Source organism: Triticum dicoccoides, chromosome 2B (genome assembly GCF_002162155.2).
Source record: "Triticum dicoccoides isolate Atlit2015 ecotype Zavitan chromosome 2B, WEW_v2.0, whole genome shotgun sequence".
NCBI lineage: Eukaryota > Viridiplantae > Streptophyta > Magnoliopsida > Poales > Poaceae > Triticum > Triticum dicoccoides.
This window is the reverse complement of record NC_041383.1, coordinates 493436796-493452736: the sequence shown is the minus strand read 5'-3', so window position 1 is coordinate 493452736 and position 15941 is coordinate 493436796. Positions and strand designations below refer to the sequence as shown.

Here is a 15941-nt window from a genome sequence, read left to right as displayed (position 1 = left end):
GAGGGGAAGGCAGGGGGTTCGGCGCGACGCCGGCGAGGCGGGGCGATGCTCCGACGAGGCCCTAGGGCGGCGGTGGAGGGGCGCCAGCGACGGGGACCGACGGATCTGGGCGTGGGGCGCCGGATCCAGTGGATCCCGGCTAGAACCAGCGAAGGCGAGGCCGACGGCGAGCTTCGTGGCCGGCGAAGATCCCTGCGACAGAGAGGGAGAGAGAGAGAGGATCAGGGAGAGTGAGCAGGACAGGGAGGAGGGAGAGCGTGGCGAGGCGCTGGCCTGGCGGCGGAGCTCGGGGAGCCGGGCGGCGCGGGGTGGTGGTGACGGGCGGCGCCGGCGCGGTGGCGCTGCGGTGCCACGGGCAGGGAGGTGAGGCGAGACGAGGGGCCAGGGGCGCACGGGGTCGGGCCCGGTCGCGGCCCGGGCGGACTCCCCGCGGGCCTGGCGGGTCGCGGCTGCGGGAGAGAGGCTGGGGGCATGACGTGGCGCCTTCCGGTTGGTCCGGGGCGCTGGCTGCGGCGGCGGAGGCCAGTGGGGGGCCGCCACTTGGCGGCGGTGGGCTTGGCCGACGCGGAAAACGAGGCCAAGGTGGGAGGTGGCGGCGGCTGCAGGTTAGGGGAGGGGTTAGGCTAGGTTAGACTAGGGTTTAGTCCGAAAATGGACAGGGGAGGTCCATATATAGCAGGAGGGGCTAGAGTTGGGGGGTTAGGAGGGGTTTCGGGACCCTCGGATCTCGATCCGACGGTTCCGGAGCGGAGAGCGACTAGGAGAAGGGTTGGTGGGCTGTGAAGAGAGGCCTTGGGCTGAGAAGAGAGAAGAGAAGGGCAGCCCGGCGGCAGTTTCGAAGACCGAAACATCCGACGAATAATCCGGCAACGGTGCCGCTATACATTTAACGGTTGGGCTATCAAATGAACTCCGAATGCGACGAAACTTGGCAGGCGGTCTGTCTACACTATACTAAGACCGCACGGCAAGTTGCAACCCATTCCGAGAACATTTTTATGCCACTAATAAAATATATTTCGGAGGTGTCGCGAGCGCGTGCGAGTGTGTCTGGACTCCGAACGGACAACGGAGAGAACCGGGAGAACCCGAACGGATGCAAGTTTTGAAAAACATGCGGATGATGACATGAGACGAGATGCAAAACAAGAACAAAATGCAAAACAAACGACAAAAACCCAACCACGAAGGAAATATCATATCGCATCTCCGGAAAAGGCAAGAGTTGGAGTTACGAATATGGAAAGTTGCATCCGGGGCGTTACAACTTGGTTCCACCAAGATGGCATTCGGTCCCACCAGAGTGTAGTGACCAAGTTTATGTAACCCATCGACTTCATTTCGGAATTACCAAGTTGAAACAGTCGAAACTACTGAAACAAGGTATCTGCTTAGGTCATCGCTAATTGAAGCCACCGAGAGGATTTGTTCGGTCTCACCAAAAAGCCTAACGTTCGAATCTTTGCACTGTTTTGTTCCATCGAGATTTCATTTTGGTGCCACTGAGTTTTGTAAAAACTTTGTAGCAGTTGGATTTTTGTTGCTGACTATATATACCCTTCCACCCCCCACTTACTCTAAAAGAGAGCAATCAGAACTAAACTACACTTCCACCATTCATTTTTCGAGAGAGAACCACGATCTCATGTGTTGAGATCAAGGCATTCCAATTCAACCATTTGAACCTTGATTTCTAGCCTCCCCAAATTGCTTTCCACTCCAATCCTTCTCCTACCCAAGCCAAATCTGTGAGAGAGTGCTTGAGTGTTGAGGAGACTATCTTTTGAAGCACAAGAGCGAGGAGTTCATCATCAACACACCATCCATTATCTTTTGGAGAGTGGTGTCTCCTAAATTGGTTAGGTGTCACTTGGGAGCCTCCAAGATCGTATGGAGTTGAACCAAGAAGTTTGTAAGGGCAAAGAGATCGGCTACTTCGTGAAGATCTACACCGAGTGATGTTGGTCCTTCGTGGGTGTAAGTCATGGTGGAATAGACAAGGTTACTTCTTCGTGGATCCTTCGTGGGTGGAGCCCTCCGTGGACTCGCGCAGCCGTTACCCTCCGTGGGTTGAAGTCTCCATCAATATGGATGTATGCTAGCACCACCTATCGGAACCACGCCAAAAATCACCGTGTCTTCATTGCGTTTGATTTCTTTGATCCCTCCTTTACGTTCATGTGCAAAGTCTTTACTTTCCGCTGCACAACTCTTAGACTTACATGTATAGGATGTTGCTTGACTTGGTAGAATTGCTAAAACTTGTCTACAACTAAAATTGGGAAAATAATAAGTTTTTATTTTGTCATATATATATATATATATATATATATATATATATATATATATATATATATATAGAGAGAGAGAGAGAGAGAGAGAGAGAGAGAGGGAGGGGGGATTGGCATTGAAGCAAAGCGAGCGACAACCGAGGCCGAACAAGTTGTGCTTATGAGGATTATCGAGGCGTCGAGGATCATGGTGGCTGACATTAGTCTCATGGATGACGCTGCTGAGTGGTTCACGCGATGCACAGAGACATCAACACAAGTTTTTTTGTTCATTGGATTTATCAGCTATGTTTGAATTATTAAATCATTTGTAAGAGGATCATGTCTGAATTGTTGAGTTGTTTGACATGTTGATTATTAAATCATTGCTTTTTATTTGTATTCAATTTTGATTTTTATGTGTGTAATATAATAGCAATATTGGAAATTTTGGGCAAAATGGACCATACATATGGGGAAGGGAGAATTGGAGGACGGTGGTGGACGTCCACTTTTTAGGGGCAGATGATATTTATCCATGGACATGTCCACAAACATACGAAGACTTAAATTTAACATTGCCCTTTGAGATGCCCTTATTAACTTCATTTACAATGAAATTTGCAGCGAAAAATCTTATCTTATCAATAATAAAAGAAACATTACATCAATCCATCCTAAGGGCTCCCGCAGCGTGACCCACCAAATCGCTTTTAATATTTGGATCGGCGGCCCAGACAATATTTGCCCTCCAACAGGAGTCATCAATATTGCGGACACGAGCAAATATTTAAAATCGCATAAACCGGTACCAAACATAGTACATAGTGATTTGGAGAAGTGCACATTGCAGACACACCAACTTAGCATTAGACCCATCACAAATCCATCTTTTCCCCTTTCTCCTTTTTTCTCTCTCCTCTTCATTGGACAAAAAAATAAACATTTGATGAATAATTTTTTTTTGAGGGGGAACACCCAATTCTATCTGTCCATTTAGTATGGTCAATTATGTCCACAAATATTTAGTGGTGTCTGTTTTGGTGGACCGCCTAGGAGTTGCCTAGCCCACCTATACTCAGTTTACTGATCTGATCTCCCGCTTTGAATGCGAAACGCCACCGTGCACCCGCAGTCCAGTACCCCCGAATCCCGAACCCACGAACTCCAAGAGGCAAGGGCGTCGATCCGTTGGAGTAGACACGCGTCGCACATCAGCTCCGCCGATCCGCGGCGTGGGTGGGGCATCTCCATTGCTACAAGAGGTTAGCTCAGCTCTACTAGTGAGCCGGATGTGCGCTTCTCCGCTCCTCCCCAATTCCAACCAAAAAGGGAACGGAAAACCCCAAAACAAACACGGCGAGTTGGCCGAGGCAAATCGCCGGCAATGAAGCGTCGGAACCCTCCGTCCGGCGCCGGATTCCCCGCAGGGGAGGGCTCGGGGTGGGAGGCGAAGAGGGAGCGGCCTAATGGGGGTTGGAGAGGGAGACTGCCGGCGCCCGTGGTGAAGTGGTCGCACGCCGAGGCCATGAAGAAGAAGCCCAAAGTTGGTGGCGGAGCAGCCTTGGTCGGAGATGGCGGAGGGTGGCGGATGGAGATGGAGGCGGAAATGGTGGGGCTTGATGGACGAAGCTGCGGCGGAAGAGGGTTTTTTGGAACGAGCTGGGCGGAGGCGGCGGAGAAGAGCGCGGATGCGGCCACCGGCGGAGGAGAGAACGAGTGGTGTTTGCCGGAGACGGAAAAGGCGAGTCCTTGCGTGGCCGTGGAAGGGGGCGGTGGAGGGGACGTGAGGGGCGATGAGGTCAAGGAGGAAATGTACGATTGGAGGTGGACGGAGGCTGCGAGCCCGGAGATAATGGCGCTGATACTGCGGGGCAGGTTCGCCGCCGACGAGATTGCGCGCGGGCCCGCGGCGGTGTGCAGGGCGTGGAGGGAGGCCGCTGCGTCGCCGGACATGTGGGGGGACGTGGACATCGAGGCCTGGTGCCGCCGCGTCAAGTGCCGGGTCAGGGCCGACGCAGCTGTGCGCCGCCTTGTCGCCCGCTCCCAGGGCACGATCCGACGGCTCTCCGCCTACCACGTCGGCGACGCCGCGCTTGCCTACGTCGCCGCCTCGTAAGTCGCGCTGCCCCCTTTGCCTGCCCCGAAAGGTGGTTCTTGGTTTCATGCTAGTAGCAGAAGGAAGCTGCCGTGACATGTCGATGCCTTTGTGAATTGTGGTGGAAAAAACCCGCTGCTTGAACTGTTGAAATTCCCCATCTGATTGTCTAGTTTTGCACCACATTTAGAACTGTGGTGCGATGACTGCTAGTAAAATTGCCAATTTTGCATCAATAGTTTGGGAGACTCATAGTTGGGAACTGTGAGAACTCATATATTTGGGGTAATAATTAATTGATGGCTTTCAAGCTGTAGAGTTTTGCCTACGAGCTATTGTGCATTAGAGCTGCTGCTAGAGGTTTTTCAGTTTAGTGATCAGGCACCAGTGATGACACTGTGAAATCCATGTTTATACGATAACCATTTGTAGGTGGCAGCTCACTTCTATTAAAAAAAAAAGAAGTTTTGCCAACACACCTCCTACGTTTTTAGTCTTACAGAACGAATCAGAGTTCAGAGCCATACTTTTTTTTCAGGGATTACACCGTCACACGCAGGCACACACCCACGCAAGTGCATTGGGGATAAACCTCTGCTAATTTGCTACTGAAGGGCATCTACTTGTGTGCAAATGTGAACATCATGATCTGCTATTTTGATTTGACAGGATGATAATCTGCTATTTTGATTCTATGATATGTGTGGATATTGTTAGATGACATTAGGGCCAACCTTTGTTTTCTCTCAAAACAAAATGGGAACCACTAGTTTCAGATGATGCCGGTCCTGGTTTTTCTGAGGCTTCTTGTCATGTGAAGAAAATCACCACCAACTAGCTAATCTATTTCTTGATACATATCACATATTGCTTAATTTGTACTGCTTCAGTTCAGAACTTCTATGTAGCATAGAAGATTAGGACTATAACTCTGCCTGTGATACTTCTCTATGACATTTTGTGTAATGCCATTGCTCTGTTATGTGCCAGTTGGCTTAACGGTACTACATCTTTTCTTTCCTGTCGTATGCTGCAAATTTGGCACCTAATTTACCATTGCTGCAACTATTAAAGTTCTGATTCTTTATCGAAAAAATTGAAGTTCTGATTGTGATGGTTAATTTCCACTGGACAGTGGGAAGTTGCTTAATGTCCTCCAGATCCCGATGAGCGAGATATCTGACCAAGCCGTGGAGAAGTACGTGAAATGCTTTCCTGCCCTAAGAGTGTTGGACATCAGTTACTGCCTGAAAGTCACATCGAGAGGCATGGAAGCAATAGGCCGACAATGCAAGTCGCTTGCTCAGCTGAAGAGGAACATGCCTCCGGAGTCCCCCCAAGGCAACGATGCAGCACCTAAAGTGGTCGAAGACGAGGCCCTGGCGGTTGCGAATACCATGCCGATGCTCAAGCAACTTGAGCTTGCATATGGTCTGTTCAGTGATGTTGGCCTTGATGCCATCCTCACCAAATGCCCTCTGCTGCGTACACTGGATATACTTGGCAGCTTGAATGTCAGGCTTGACGGCGACATTGAGGAGAGATGCTGCGCTCTCGAGTCGTTCCGGGAGCCATGGGAGCCTGATTACGACGAGAACTCGAGCAGTGGTGGCGATTACGACTACGATGACACTGAAAGCGATGATTGACTCTGTGGTGCAAAATCCAGGGGGCTAAACGGCTGGGTTTTTGGGGATATATCAGAAACTGCAGGCTTCCTTTTGGTTATTAAACATCAATTTGAAATGCTTACTGTTGTCTGACCGAGTTAAGCATTGTTTTTAGCTTGGCGTCTGTCTTCTGAGGTAATTGCTCTGTATGTGTGTTCTTGATTGTGTGGATTGATCCTGCAATGTTACTTTGGAAAGAGAACGTGTCTTTGTGTTCTGGAGCTATTGACTGGGGATTTGGCATGTGCTCTTAATTGTTCCTGAATGCTACTTTTCCTTAGTGTTTGTAGGAGTAAAAATGTTGGCCTTCTCTTATGTTTGGTAGGTGCTGCTTTTCTGGAGGCCAAATGTTTAAGAGCAAGTGTTACCAGAAGACTAGAATAGAGTAAGCTCAGTTAAATTTTCAAATTCTAGAATAGAGTCATTCATAATAATTCATGAACAAAAAGCAGCACATATAACAAATTCATCAAATTTTCAATTAAAGAATTGGCAGGGGCCGCGCGAACGCGTACCCCCTCTATCACAAATTATGACGTCCACTCTCCCGCTTGGGGAGATGGTAAGCAAGTGCATCCACCAAGTGCAATGTGGACCACTAGCCTAGGCCATGGCTCTTGTTGATCAGCCATCGACCCCGTCCAGGTAAGTAAGTTTAAGGGGCGCACTATGGCTTGATTATATAGCACAGTCCCGGCTCCAGCCCGCGCAGGCAAGCGATGTGGTACTAAACAAGTTTAGCGACCTAATGATCTGATGATCTGTAACGTGGTGCTACCACTGGCGTGTTACCACCGGGCTGCCATGTTCGGGCCCAAACATGGGCCTTCAGTTGGCCCAGCCAGTTGTCCTCCAACTGTCCCAGCCGTCGTCCTGGGAGGGAGGTGTCCAATCAGAGAAGCGGTAGAGGCAAACCTACACGCACGCCGATAGGGAGCAAGTGAGGGGAGGGGCAGGCATGGTGATGTGGGTGTTCGGCTACGGCTCCCTGGTGTGGAACCCCGGGTTCGCCTACGACGCCCGCCTCGTCGGCTTCGTCAGGGACTACCGCCGCGTCTTCTACCAGGGTGGGTACCATTAGCTAACTGATTGATTACTCCGGCGGCCACTCGCCCGCGCTTCTCAGATCTATCTCGCCGACCCTCTGCTTTTTCTTCTTGGGGTTTTCGTCGGCGGATCGACAGGGAGCACGGACCACAGGGGCACGCCGGAGTTCCCCGGGAGGACCGTCACGCTGGAACATCAGCCCGGGTCCACATGCGTACGCTTCCCAACTCTCTCCTCTGACTCTGGGTTCAGGATAAACCCCTCCTGTGCTAGGATTGGTTGAGATATTAGTTTTTTTTCTTCTGTTCCTCACTGTCAGTGAGTTTTTGATCAGATAGTGATTGCATAGTATCGCTTGATCAGATAGAGATTGTCTGTGTCAGTTGTCTTGAACCTGAAATGTTGATGCTTACTCCCTCCGTTCTGAATTATACGATGTTCTAACTTTTCTGTGAATCGGATGTATATAGACGCGTTTTAGTGTGTTTGTTCACACAATTTGTTCCGTATTTTGTCCATATTGAAATATGCAAATCATCTTATAATTCGCAACAGAGATGATACTTTATATGGGTGTAGTGTGCATTAGGATGGTGGATCGTACCTTCCCTCAGTTATCTCAGAGAAATCATGAGAGCCTAGATAGCACATGCGAAATGGGTTAGTAGGTTCGCTAGTTATCCGCGTTAACATCTCTTCATTATGCTAATAATGCTCCTCATATTGTTAGGTTATTCTGTAGTATTTGTTTTATTCTTGTGGTAACTCTGTTATTGGAGTGTGAATAGATTTTGCAAGTGAATTTCTGTTGTACAACTGCAGTGGGGAGTTGCTTACAAAATTTCAAGGGAGCAGGACAAGCAGACAGCCCTGGAGGTAAAAAGAATACTATATATATATATATATATATATATATAGAGAGAGAGAGAGAGAGAGAGAGAGAGAGAGAGAGAGAGACTAAGTCAAATACATTTAATTCACCAATGCTGTACTTTGTAAATGATTATGCACAATTAATACATGGATTGAACAAGAATGCTGTTGTTTGTCTGTCATAATGGAGATAAATAGATTGGTTAATGGTATGAGTATGCTTTACTATATACTCCCTCCGTTCCTAAATATAAGTCTTTGTAGAGATTCCACTATAAACCACATACGGATGTATATAGATGTATTTTAAGTGTTGATTCATTCATTTTGCTCCGTATGTAATCCATCTAGTGGAATCTCTACAAAGACTTATATTTAGGAACGGAGGAAGTACTAGCTTGTTGAGATATTGATAATTCGGCCCTGAGCTAAGAAAAGTATTTTTTCTTTAAGAAAGTAGTAAGAACTCTTCATTTGAACTCGGATACTTTGTCTAGATGCTACTTCTAGCAGTCCGTTTGTGCATCCAAGTAATACTGCCCTTGACCAGAGTTTTCATAAACTGACTTTGAGTTGCTTAGCTGCATCTATTGGCGATTTACCTTCAGAGTTGAATTGCAGTATCTGGAAGTAAGAGAGAAGCAATATGATGAGAAGGTTTACCTTGACTTGTATACAGTAAGATATGACGACCAAGTGCTTGAATTATTTCTTATGCTGCAGAATGTTTGATGTGTAATTACTCATTAATTTTGAAATGTTTCAGGACTCTTCCCCCAAAATACCAGCAGTCCAAGATATGATGGTGTAAGTGCTTTCGTGGTATTAAAATGAGCTCTTGGTAAAATTGGTTGAAAAAACTGATGGAACTGAATTCTACCAACAGATATTTAGCCACCACAAATAAGGAGGCCAACCAAAACTATCTGGGTCCTGCTCCGCTGGAAGAAATGGCCAAGTATAGCATCTCCTTAACTTCAGCGTTATTTTGGTTGAACTGAAACTGCGGTTAATTTCCATGATATCTATGTGATGTTCAGGCAAATCTACCTTGCTGAAGGCCCGACGGGACCTAATAAAGAGTATTTGTTCAAGCTCGAGGATGCGTTAAACAAAATAGGTAAGGTTGTCATTTATATTTTCTGTCTTGTATAAAAATTGCAAGTGTGTTCCTCAGTTATGTGTTCATGGCAGGAGTTGTGGATCAACATGTTCAGGATTTGGCGAATGCTGTGCGCAAGTATGCAGATAGTTTGTAATCTCATTATAGGATCACATGAAGGTGGAATCGATTGTTGCGAAACATCTTTATTCCTGTATAAGGTTTCAAAAGCTTGTGAGTTGTGAATATATTCATGCCCCTCTATGGATGGCAGTATAAAAAATTGACAAGTGAGATGGTAATGGGATCTATTGGTTCTCCTTTCATTTTACTCACACTGAGGACTAGTGCAAGGAGCCTAGAAAAAGTAGAATGGGACAAAAACAAATTGAATTCCCTAGTGCGAAAATAAAATTAACATTCTTCGCAGATTCACAAATTTCATTCATTGACAATCTGCAAAAAAAAGAAGAGAAAACGATGCCCTTGGACCATTGTATCAATTCGCTTGATACATTTTCGGATGATATAGATATGCTGTAGAAATGCACTCACAAATTCAATGAGTTGTTGCTCCTTTTCTGTCCTCACTGTCCAGTTCAGATTTCTTCAATGTCTAAATATGTTATGGGTCAATAGCACTATAGAGAAACACGCAGCACGCCAAGTAGAGTATGGATCCTAGTGAGTCAGGGTTTCGCAGTTGGTCTTGACGAAGGTGATCCTCTGCCGGCGCAGGTTGTACATGACCTGAATGTTCTGCTGCTGGTAGTTGCCGAGGATGGACACCCCGTCCGTCTTGCCGATCATGAGGCACATCATCCCGCTCTCCCTGTCCTCCACGAACAGCAGCTCCTTCTCCAGCCTCAGCCACTCCCCGTCGAACGCCAGTGACATCGACGGCGCGTACACGCGGCTCATCGGCACCCCGTTCGGCAGGATGAAGCAGAGGTCCAGCCCCAGGCTCGAGCCGGAACCCCGCGGCAGCCTGATCTCCTCCTCCAGGTCGTCCACCAGCTCCTCGTACAGCGACTCCTCCAGGAACGTGATCGTTGACGCGATGTCGATGATCATCCCGAACGCGTTCGGGCCCGTGCCGCCGTCGCCGTCGCCGGACACGGGCACGGGAGACGCCGCCACATTGGGGTTGGCGTCTGAAGTACCTGGAGTCGTCGCGTTCATGCTGCTCCTGAAGGAGGAGGACATGGCCTTGTCGCCGATGGACAGCCCGTTGAGGTTGAGGTAGTAGTAGGACGGGTACCGCGGGTTGATGGACATGGGCACCACGATCCGGTCCGACGCGTTGCGCATGGCGGTGGCGTCGGCGCCGAGGACCAGCCTCCCCGCGCTCCTGGAGGCGGGCGGGGGCAGGCAGTACATGAACCTCCGCACTGACAGCTGGGACACCAGCGAGAGCGGCCCGCGGCCGAGGCCCACGACCCCCGACACCTCCGCGGGCGGTCCCCCGACGCTGGAGCTGCTGCAGCCGAAGACGACGCCGTGGAACGTGTCGTCGCCGATGGTCAGCTTGTCGACGGCCAGCGTGCCCCTCGTCGTCGAGTTCCCGCCGTACGTGTAGGTGTACTGGCACACGTCGTCGTCGTCGTCGTTTTCGCTGCCGCTGCGGCCGCACCGGTGGGTGTCCAGCTCGTCGCACGTGTCGCTGTTGCACGGCACCACGGCGTAGGTGGTCGAGGCCATGGGGTTGAAGACGGGGTCCTTCTGGCGGTAGCACTTGACGCACGGCTGGCACTGCGTCCAGATGAGGTCGCTGGCCGTGTCGATGGCCGCCGTGAAGCAGTGCTGCGGCGTGCCCAGGCCGAGCTTCACTAGGTACTCGCCCCCGGCCGACAGCACCGGGGCCTCGCCCACCACCACCTTGCGGTTGCCGGTCGGGTACAGGCGGGGCGTGATGCTGGCCAGCCGGTCCCGGCTGCGCTGGATGGCGCGCCGGAGGAGCTCATGGTCGCTGATGTTGAGGCTTCCCGTGTCCACGGCGTCCACGCGGGCGAGTTCGAGGTGATAGGACTGCCGCGGCGACTGCAGGCAGTACGCCGGGAGGACGAGGAGGGCGAGGAAGAGTAGCAGTGGTATGGCCTCCATGGCGTTGTACGTTGTAGTACTATGGTGGACTGACATGCAGCACGGCGGCAATTTGCGTGTTCCTCAGTAGTTAAATGGGTTAAGTAGATCAAGCAGCGTTAATTCTTTGTTCCCGATTTGTTCGGGAGCACATAAAGGTAGTGGAGGCAAGGTGAACTGGTTGAGGGTAGCATCGCTTCGTTGCATGACATCCTTTTGTTCTTTGCACGTATGTTGCTTTCATTAGTTTCGGAATTTGCTAATTAGCACTAGATGGTAATTATGTTTTTTTTAGAAGATGATAATTATGTTCTACTCACTTCGTTTCAAAATGTTGTTAATTTAATACAAAGTTGAGGAAGAGACGAACAACAGATGGATTGAGGACCACAATATCAAACTGACATTTGATCCGAGAAAAACCCCAACAAATGAGTTTGATCTAGGAGAACCCGAAATCACCCTACGGAAACATCATAAAAGGAATGCCCAGACAGCGCCCCCGGACCCGATGGATTTATTGGTGCTTTCTATCATAATGCTTGGGCGATCATAAAATATGGCATCAGGCGGCGCTGCTTAAGCTGTTCGTGGGTGATGGCAGGGAATTTCACGAGCTCAACTATGCCCACATCGAGGGTTGAGGCCTTGGAGGTTGGCGACTTTAGACCTATTAACCTCCCTCATAGCTTCTACAAGTTGCTCTCAAAGCTCCTTGCCACCCGTGCCCGCCGCCACATGCTGGAAATAGTAGGCCAACCAATCCGCTTCATTAAGGAGCGCGGCAACCATGATAACTTCATGTTGATTCGTCAGGTTGCACGCAAGATCCATGGTATGAAAGATCCGAGACTCTTCTTGAAGCTTGACATTACAAAGGCATTTGATTCTCTATTGTGGCCTTTTTTGTTCCAGGTCCTCACGGCTGAAGTCTTTGGCTCAAGTTGGCCATGTTGGATCGCCATTCTCCTTTACTATGTGAATACCAAGCTGATCGTGAAAGATGTTCTCGGCAGGCGCTTCCATCATGCTCGTGGACTGTGACAAGGGGACCTGATCTCCCCTCTGTTGTTCGTCATTGCCATGGACGCGTTGACTACGATTATCAATCAAGCTATGGTGGATGGAGTTGTCAGCTCATTCCATGGTATCGCTACCACCCAAAGGCTGACAATCTATGACGACGGCGTGGCTCTTTTTGTCAGGCCACTAGTTCAGGACCTACACTTCGTCAGGGAAGCTCTTGGGGTATTTGTGTTTGTGGATAAATTACAGTAGATCATGCGATGTCCTAATCACAAGCGGCGACGAGGATAGTCATCGCGTTGCCAACCTTCTACAATGTAGCATTGAGAGCTTTTCTTATCGGCACAAACAGCTAGCGAGGGCAAATTGGCAGCCTTTACTGGACCAGGCATGATAGTTCATACCGGCTTGGCAACGTGGCCTCATCCAGCGTTCGGGAAGACTGGTTCTAGTGAAATTGTTGATTGCTGCAAGGCCAATCCATCAACTCATGGTGTGATCTGGGTCTTTGAAAAGATTGACAAATGGAAGTCGTCCTTCTTTTTGGTTGGCAAGGATCAGGCTAACTGTGGCCAATGTCTGGTTGTTCATAACCTCTAGATTTAGAATACCCGGACCACCCAAGTTTCTGGGTTTACAACATGTTTTCCAGTTCACCGGGTGGTACCTTTTCCTATCTTCATCCTCCTACCAGACCATCCTAGCTCAAAAGAAGTCAGCCTTATTTAAAACCCGCATTGGGGTAGGATAGAATGACATCATAAAGAGGGGCATATTAGTTAGACAGGCCTGAACTAAAGTAATTCTCCCACAATAGAACACATGAGTTTACCCTGGCAGCAAGCACATCTCCTCTCAATTTTTTTCACCATGCCAACCTGTGTTTGTTTCTGATTCTATTGTCTCTAATAGGCTCGCTGAAGCTTATCATAAAAAACAAATCAGTCACAAACGGAAACGAAGCAATAATTCCGGACCCTCTTATCTGGTTGATGTTCGCTGGGAGGGGGTGTCATTTGTAAACGTTCTGATGGCCGTTTTAGTTAGCCGAGGGGATTCAGAACAACATGACACTTTCTGGAAAGAAGGCTCAAAATTGACATCCTCCCAGAAAATGTCATGTTGTTTTAAAGAAACTATTATCCCAAATACAACTAACATTGTCAGTAAAAATGTTTGAAACACCATGCTCCCTCAGCCAGATAAGATTTTTCATAGTTTCCATAATAAAAAAACCCAGGGTGCCATAGATTATACTCCCTCCAGAACATTTTAGACACTCACTAGTATAAAAAACGTTATTATATTATGAGACGGAGGGAGTACAACTCATCAGATATCACCAATGGTCATATACACAGATCCATCATCATCCATCCATGCCCTATCCAGTCACATAAGTACATACACCGATCCATGCATGTCGAGCAGCGACCGAGACGAGCTAATTAAATGTAGCAAGCACGCAGCTGATCGACCCGATCGATCGCTCCATGGCATATGAACACGGCATGCATGCATCCGCATGCACAGACCGACACATCTACGACTAATCAACAACGTATTCGCGGTACAACACCGGCACGTACGTACTCACAATTTGGCGCACTGCACGGGCGCGAAGGAGAGGGTGTTCTCGCCCACGTCGTACACGAACTGGATGTTCTGCTGCTGGAAGTTGCCGATGATGGACAGGCCCCGCGACCCCATCACCGTCAGGCACAGCGCGCCGGACCCGGAGTCCAGCACCATGTAGTTCTCCGCCGGCAGGTCGAGGTCCGCGCCGTCGAAGTGGAATACCAGCTTCGGCACCTCCACCTGGTCCACCCCGCTCGCCGGCGCCTCGAAGCACATGTCCAGCCCGATCCCCGACCCGTCCGCCGCCGGCAGCTTCATCTGCGCCGCGAACGCCTTCTTCAGCGCGCGGTACCCCTGTAGCTCCAGGTACGTGATCGACGTGCCGGAGTCCACGATGACTCCGCCCGTGCCGTCGTCCTGCACGGCGAACGCCGAGCTCGGCAGGGTGATGTGTGTCGAGCCGACCGTCAGGCCCTTGAGGTTCACGTAGTAGAAGGACGGCTGGCTCGGGTTCTTGATGAGAGGGGTGGTCTGCACCGACGACGCGGCCGCCGCGCTCTCCGAGATGGTGGCGAGGGAGCCGAGGAGGAGAGGGCTCTTGCTCGTGTCGTCGAGGGAGGTGAGGCAGTAGGAGAACTTCTTGAGATCGAGCTGCGAGACCAGCGAGAGGGGGCCCCGGCCGAGCCCCACGAGCCCCGCGCCCTGCGTAAACCCGTCGCCCTCGTTCGTGTCGCCGCATCCGAAGGCGACCTCGGGGAGCTTGGTCTTGGCCAGAGTGAAGGTCTCGGAAGCCAGGACGCCCTGCGTCGACGAGGAGTCGCCGTAGGTGTATGTGTAGCCGCACTTGGCCGAGGTGCACTTAGAGCTGGGCAGATCGCTGCAGAAGGAGCTGGAGCACGGCAGCACGGCGTAGGTGGAGGACGACGAGGGGTCGAACACGGGCGTGCTCTGGTTGAAGCACTCCACGCAGGGCTTACACTGCGTCCACACGAGGTCGCTGCCGGTGTCGATGATGGCCGCGTACGCCACCGCAGGCGTGCCGATGGACATGTCCATCAGGAACTCGCCGTTCCCAGCGTGCACCGGCACCTGCAGGGCCGGCGCGACGGCCTTGCTCGACATCATCGGCACGCCGGTGGTCCGCGCGACGAGCCTGGACATGCGGTGGCGGCTCCGCCTCGCCGCCCGCCGCAGCAGCTGCAGCTTTGTGTAGTTGCCGTGCGCGTCGACGTGCGTCAGGGCCACGCGCAGGCCCTCCAGGCGGCCCAGCTGTGACGACGTCGCGGCGAGGCCGCCGGTGGCGCAGCTGGCAACCACCGCCGTGGCTACCAAAAGAAGCAATCGTAGCTGCACCTGCGCCCCCATATTTTTGGCTTTCGGCAAGTGCGAGAAGAGCAAGCTAGTGCTTCATGATCCTTGTATCGAAGAAAGGCTAGATTTTATATTCTTCTCACGACATAAAACAATGATCGGTAGTTATAGTTAGGTTTGCTTTGCTCTAGCTATGACCATATCCAGATGATGGCTTGAAGTCTTAGCCTAAGCAAGAGAGGGAAAGGAAGCTGCTGGGAGAGCTGAGAAGATGGGAAAAGCTAGTGGCCGGTCAGCTGAAGCGAGCCGTGTGGGAGACTGGTACAATTAGTACCTAACTGGATGCGACAACTTCACCTCACTGCAAAGCTTCTCCTTGGCGCTTGTCGCCACAATGATAGGAAGTCTGATTTGAGTACGTGTGCCCAGGGTGGCCTTTTAGGTCATATGGTTAAGATTTTGAGGACTACTACTGCTAGGTCAGTGGATCTCACTTTTAGAACATTCCTTCAAATTTTGCTTATATGATTGTATAAGTTTGTGTATTTTTGTGGTAAACAATACAGTACAACTTTGTTGATTAATCAAGAGTATATACATTAGATTGAACAGTCTGATCCCCGCAAAGTCTGATACAAAGTGGACTGATATGGGATTATTACGTACGGGCTTCTAAAGTCTCCTAGCTAGCATTATTTGACTTGTGAACAAAAGCTAGGTTAGGGATGTCTGTGCTAGGTAGCCAACATACAGGTCGATGGTGCCTGAGTTGGTGAGCAACCGGCGTCGACCGGTCCATTTAGAAGGAATTATAGTAGATGTTTGGCCTTTGTCCTCCATGCATGTTCTTCCATTTCCAACGATCGACATGAGTGGCCTAGTTT

The 15941-nt window shown here is 50.1% G+C and overlaps 4 protein-coding genes and 1 non-coding gene across 5 annotated transcripts; 2 read left to right on the top strand and 3 right to left on the bottom strand.

Annotated features, from left to right (window-relative positions):
* Positions 1-3542: 3542 nt before the first annotated feature.
* On the top strand, positions 3543-6281 carry LOC119364427 (F-box protein FBW2-like). Its single transcript, XM_037629900.1, has 2 exons — positions 3543-4385; positions 5504-6281. Exons 1-2 carry the CDS (start codon positions 3658-3660, stop codon positions 6015-6017), a joined length of 1242 nt encoding a protein of 413 aa, XP_037485797.1. The 5' UTR covers positions 3543-3657; the 3' UTR covers positions 6018-6281.
* Positions 6282-6530: 249 nt separating this feature from the next.
* On the bottom strand, positions 6531-6691 carry LOC119266362. The gene has a single exon (XR_005132025.1). It is a non-coding gene; the product is annotated as a U1 spliceosomal RNA (small nuclear RNA).
* A 217-nt stretch (positions 6692-6908) lies between these two features.
* LOC119364426 (gamma-glutamylcyclotransferase 2-3-like) lies at positions 6909-9386 on the top strand. Its single transcript, XM_037629899.1, has 8 exons — positions 6909-7105; positions 7223-7299; positions 7908-7961; positions 8580-8636; positions 8725-8765; positions 8845-8916; positions 8999-9078; positions 9153-9386. Exons 1-8 carry the CDS (start codon positions 6997-6999, stop codon positions 9215-9217), a joined length of 555 nt encoding a protein of 184 aa, XP_037485796.1. The 5' UTR covers positions 6909-6996; the 3' UTR covers positions 9218-9386.
* Positions 9387-9741: 355 nt separating this feature from the next.
* LOC119364425 (aspartyl protease 37-like) lies at positions 9742-11163 on the bottom strand. The gene is made up of 2 exons (XM_037629898.1): positions 10634-11163; positions 9742-10411 (listed from the first exon to the last, which is right to left on the bottom strand). Exons 1-2 carry the CDS (start codon positions 11161-11163, stop codon positions 9742-9744), a joined length of 1200 nt encoding a protein of 399 aa, XP_037485795.1.
* Positions 11164-13452: 2289 nt separating this feature from the next.
* LOC119364424 (aspartic proteinase nepenthesin-1-like) lies at positions 13453-15368 on the bottom strand. The gene has a single exon (XM_037629897.1). It carries the CDS (start codon positions 15109-15111, stop codon positions 13762-13764), a length of 1350 nt encoding a protein of 449 aa, XP_037485794.1. The 5' UTR covers positions 15112-15368; the 3' UTR covers positions 13453-13761.
* Positions 15369-15941: the final 573 nt, after the last annotated feature.

Bases quoted from the DNA above. Each gene is read 5' to 3' on its own strand.
- LOC119364425 (XM_037629898.1), bottom strand. From the start codon at position 11,163: ATGGAGGCCATACCACTGCTACTCTTCCTCGCCCTCCTCGTCCTCCCG. The intron at 10,412-10,633 runs GTACGGCGGGAA...GCCCGCCTCCAG, and splicing joins GTGTGCCAGTACACCTACAC to GAGCGCGGGGAGGCTGGTCC.
- LOC119364424 (XM_037629897.1), bottom strand. From the start codon at position 15,111: ATGGGGGCGCAGGTGCAGCTACGATTGCTTCTTTTGGTAGCCACGGCG.
- LOC119364427 (XM_037629900.1), top strand. From the start codon at position 3,658: ATGAAGCGTCGGAACCCTCCGTCCGGCGCCGGATTCCCCGCAGGGGAG. The intron at 4,386-5,503 runs GTAAGTCGCGCT...TCCACTGGACAG, and splicing joins CTTGCCTACGTCGCCGCCTC to TGGGAAGTTGCTTAATGTCC.
- LOC119364426 (XM_037629899.1), top strand. From the start codon at position 6,997: ATGGTGATGTGGGTGTTCGGCTACGGCTCCCTGGTGTGGAACCCCGGG. The intron at 7,106-7,222 runs GTGGGTACCATT...GCGGATCGACAG, and splicing joins CCGCCGCGTCTTCTACCAGG to GGAGCACGGACCACAGGGGC. The intron at 8,637-8,724 runs GTAAGATATGAC...GAAATGTTTCAG, and splicing joins TTTACCTTGACTTGTATACA to GACTCTTCCCCCAAAATACC.